Below are 3,375 nucleotides of genomic sequence, written 5' to 3'. Positions count from 1 at the left end.
AGGGTCCAGTGCGGCGTCGCGCGCGGTTTGAGCAACGGCCCACGGCGTCGGCCAGCGGTCGGCTGAGCCAGNGGGACCCGTCACCCGCCGCACCGTGCCCAGCCACTCGGCCGACACCCGGCCGGCCAGGTGCTCGGCCAGCGCCTCCACGTGGCGGCCGACCACCTCAACATCGTTACCATCGCAGGCGTCGGTGAAGGAAACGAAGATGGGGAAGGCGTCGACGCGGGCCAACACCAGAACTGGTCGTTGGCTGGCTCCGGCGGAGGTGGTGGTGGAGGGCCAGGTGGCGAGGAAGAGGCACTCGGAGGCGGAGGGGGCGTAGGCGGGGGCGAGGAGCAGGTTGGCGGCCCACGACGAGCGGCGGAGGTGCGGCTCCAACGCCGCCACGAACATCTCCGCCGTGGCGTACCGCACAACCACCACGTCCTCCGCAAGTGCTGCGGCGTTCTTCATCACGATCGACTTCGTGTACTCTTGGGGGCAGCCGCACAAGTTCTAAGGCAGTCGACATTACCGTTCGTTGGCCTACATTATTTGGGACTCGGAGAGAAAACAAGAAGAAAAGTAACGAGAAAAGGCCAAGGAAACAAGTTCGACGAAATGTTGACGGAGGAGCAAGCTGCGGGCAAGGTGGGGCTGCTCGAGCTCTCATACATGGGCCATTTACATCATTACATCATAGGCAAGCAAACACCACCTGAGCAAGACTTTAACACAGAGTACACTGCCCCCCCCCACTCTCCCTCGCTACGCTGGGGTAGGGCACAGGGCAGAAATTGAGGTTTCTTTTTGGTAGATGGCAAGCAAGGAAAGGTGCGATGTGGGTCTCGTGGGACTCGGCGTGATGGGCCAAAACCTGATCCTCAACATGGAGAACAAGGGCTACCGCGTCGCTATCCATAACCGCACCGTAGCGAAGGTTCGTCTACAACACCACTGTCCACGTGTCTGTGCTGACCCAAGCACGGTGTGCGCAGATCGACGAGTTCATCAAGAAGAAGGGCGAGGGCAAGAAGCTCGCTGGTGGACACACCATCGAAGAGTTTTGCCAGCTCCTCTCCACCCCGCGCAGGGTACACTCATCATCTTCTTGTTCTTCTTTATACAGAATTGCAGAGAGTTGAAAAGTGGAAATATAACTCCATTGGCTTGCGCGTGTGTGCTGGGCTCAGATCATCCTGATGGTGCCCGCGGGCAGGGCTGTGGACTCGATGGTGGCTCAGCTCTTGCCCCACCTTCAGGTACCGTCATCACGAGGCTTGTGCGCCTGTTGCTCTTTGGCCATTCCACTTACGCACACACACACACCGTACCACCTTCCACATCAGAACGACGATGTGGTCATCGACGGCGGCAATTCGTTTTACAAGGACACCCAGCGCCGCGCCGAGGAGTTGGCCAAGAAGGGTACCCAACCATTCGCCCCCCCCCCAAACATGTGAATGATTGCGCGCTCATGGCCCACAACCGCACAGGAATCCACTTCGTGGGGGTGGGCATCTCCGGCGGGGAGGAGGGCGCGCTCCACGGCCCCTCCATCATGGTGGGCGGCAAGAAGGACGCCTGGGAACACCTCAAGCCCGTCCTCCAGTCCATCGCCGCCAAGGTACACTTCAATCACGTTAAGAATCACAAGAATGAAGGAATGGATGAAGGAATGTGAGATGGCCGGCCGCAGGTGGACGATGAAACGGGCAAGGACACGACGGCGTCGGGCAAGGGCGTTCCGTGTTGTCAGTGGATGGGCGAGGACGGCGCCGGCCACTTTGTCAAAATGGTGCTTGATCCCTACAAATTTGAACGAATTTGCTTGAATTCCTGGACTTCTTACATCGCAACCGCTGCCTCACAGGTGCACAACGGCATCGAGTACGGCGTGATGCAGCTCATCTGCGAGGTGTACCACCTCATGCGTGCCAACGGTACACGACACATCCGCTCCCACCTGCTGCGTTGTTGCACGCACGCACGCACGCACGCACGCACGCACGCACGCACACGCACACAAGGCGAAACGCGACGACCTGAGCTGTGTGGATCTTTTTCGCAGGGATGACGCATGCGGAGATGCGCGATGTCTTTGACAAGTGGAACGGCGCCGAACTCGACAGTTATCTCATCGACATCAGCACCAAAGGTGCCAACAAGAATAATGTGGTTATCTCTCTCTGTGCCTGTTCTGATGTGAGGTGGTTGGTTGTAGTGCTGGAGAGGAAGGACGACGAGTTCGATCCGCAGCGCGATCTGCTGGACGTGATCCTCGACACCGCCGAGCAGAAGGGCACGGGCCGATGGACCGCCGAGGCCGCATTCGAGCTGGGCGTGCCCACCTACCTCATCAGCCAATCCGTGTTCGCTCGCATCCTCTCTGGCTACAAGGTATGCCCATGCATCAGCGAGCTGTGTGTACTGCGTCGTCGTGTCGTGCGTCGTGTCGTGCGTGTCGTGTCGTATCGTGCGTGTTTCAGCTTATGACATCACCTTTTATCTGTACCACAGGATCTGCGGGTAAAGGCCTCCAAGATACTCACCGGCCCCGAGCCATCAATCCATGTCGACCGAGCCCTGTTTATCGAGCAGCTGCGCCACGCCCTCTACGCCGGCATTGTACCTTGCTCCCCGCCACATGGACACGAAGGGGTGGTTAGTGTTTAACGACATACAACTTCCTGGTCGCAGGTGGTCTCCTACGCTGAGGGCTTCTCGCTCCTGCGCGCGGCGGAGCAGGAGCACAAGTGGGGCATCAACCCGGCCACGGCGGCCGTCACCTGGCGCGGGGGGTGCATCATTCGCTCGCGACTCCTGAGCAACATCCGCGTACGCAGCCATTTCCATTCCTCCTCACATCATCGACTTAACACGCGTGTGTCGTGTGTCGGTCGTGTGGTGTGTGTTGTATGAACAGGCGGCGTTTGAGAAGAACCCGGATCTGGAGAACCTCCTGTTGGACGACTTCTTCAAGGGCGTGATCGACGACTGCCAGCAGAACTGGCGAGAGGTGGTCTCCTTCTCCGTGCGCTGGGGCATCCCCGTGCCAGGGCTGAGCGCCTCGCTGGCCTACTACGACGCCCTACGCACCGAGCGGCTGCCAGCCAACATGCTGCAGGGCCTGCGCGACTACTTCGGCGCCCACACCTACGAGCGCACCGACCAGCCGCGCGGCAAGACCTTCCACACCGAGTGGCAGCAGTCCAAGCCCGACAGCCACCACTCCAAGGCCGCCCACCTCTAGATCTGGAATTCAGAGAATTTTTAATCCTACACGACCGCACACGCACACGCACACGACCGCACGCGCACATGTGACTAAGTGGTGGCGAGGAGGCCGTCGTCGGTGAGGTAGCAGACGGTGACGGGCTGCGGCGCGGGCAC

At 60.0% G+C, this 3,375-nt stretch overlaps 2 protein-coding genes across 2 annotated transcripts; one reads left to right on the top strand and one right to left on the bottom strand.

Annotated features, from left to right (window-relative positions):
- Positions 1-456, bottom strand: ACA1_398200 (uncharacterized protein; the record flags this gene model as incomplete). The annotated part of the gene is made up of 1 exon (XM_004351619.1): positions 1-456. A coding segment is annotated over one exon (456 nt), but the record flags the coding sequence as incomplete, so codon positions are not given.
- A 343-nt stretch (positions 457-799) lies between these two features.
- ACA1_398190 (phosphogluconate dehydrogenase (decarboxylating), Cterminal domain containing protein) lies at positions 800-3,235 on the top strand (the record flags this gene model as incomplete). Its single annotated transcript, XM_004351618.1, has 12 exons — positions 800-922; positions 981-1,076; positions 1,176-1,244; positions 1,332-1,410; positions 1,479-1,609; positions 1,682-1,780; positions 1,856-1,925; positions 2,054-2,140; positions 2,207-2,382; positions 2,503-2,610; positions 2,683-2,820; positions 2,909-3,235. 12 exons carry the CDS (start codon positions 800-802, stop codon positions 3,233-3,235), a joined length of 1,503 nt encoding a protein of 500 aa, XP_004351670.1.
- Between the last annotated feature and the right edge of the window lie 140 nt (positions 3,236-3,375).

This window comes from Acanthamoeba castellanii (genome assembly GCF_000313135.1).
Source record: "Acanthamoeba castellanii str. Neff unplaced genomic scaffold scf7180000084759, whole genome shotgun sequence".
In the NCBI taxonomy this organism is placed as follows: Eukaryota; Discosea; order Longamoebia; family Acanthamoebidae; genus Acanthamoeba; species Acanthamoeba castellanii.
The sequence above is the reverse complement of the archived record's forward strand: the minus strand, read 5'-3'. Positions and strand labels throughout refer to the sequence as shown.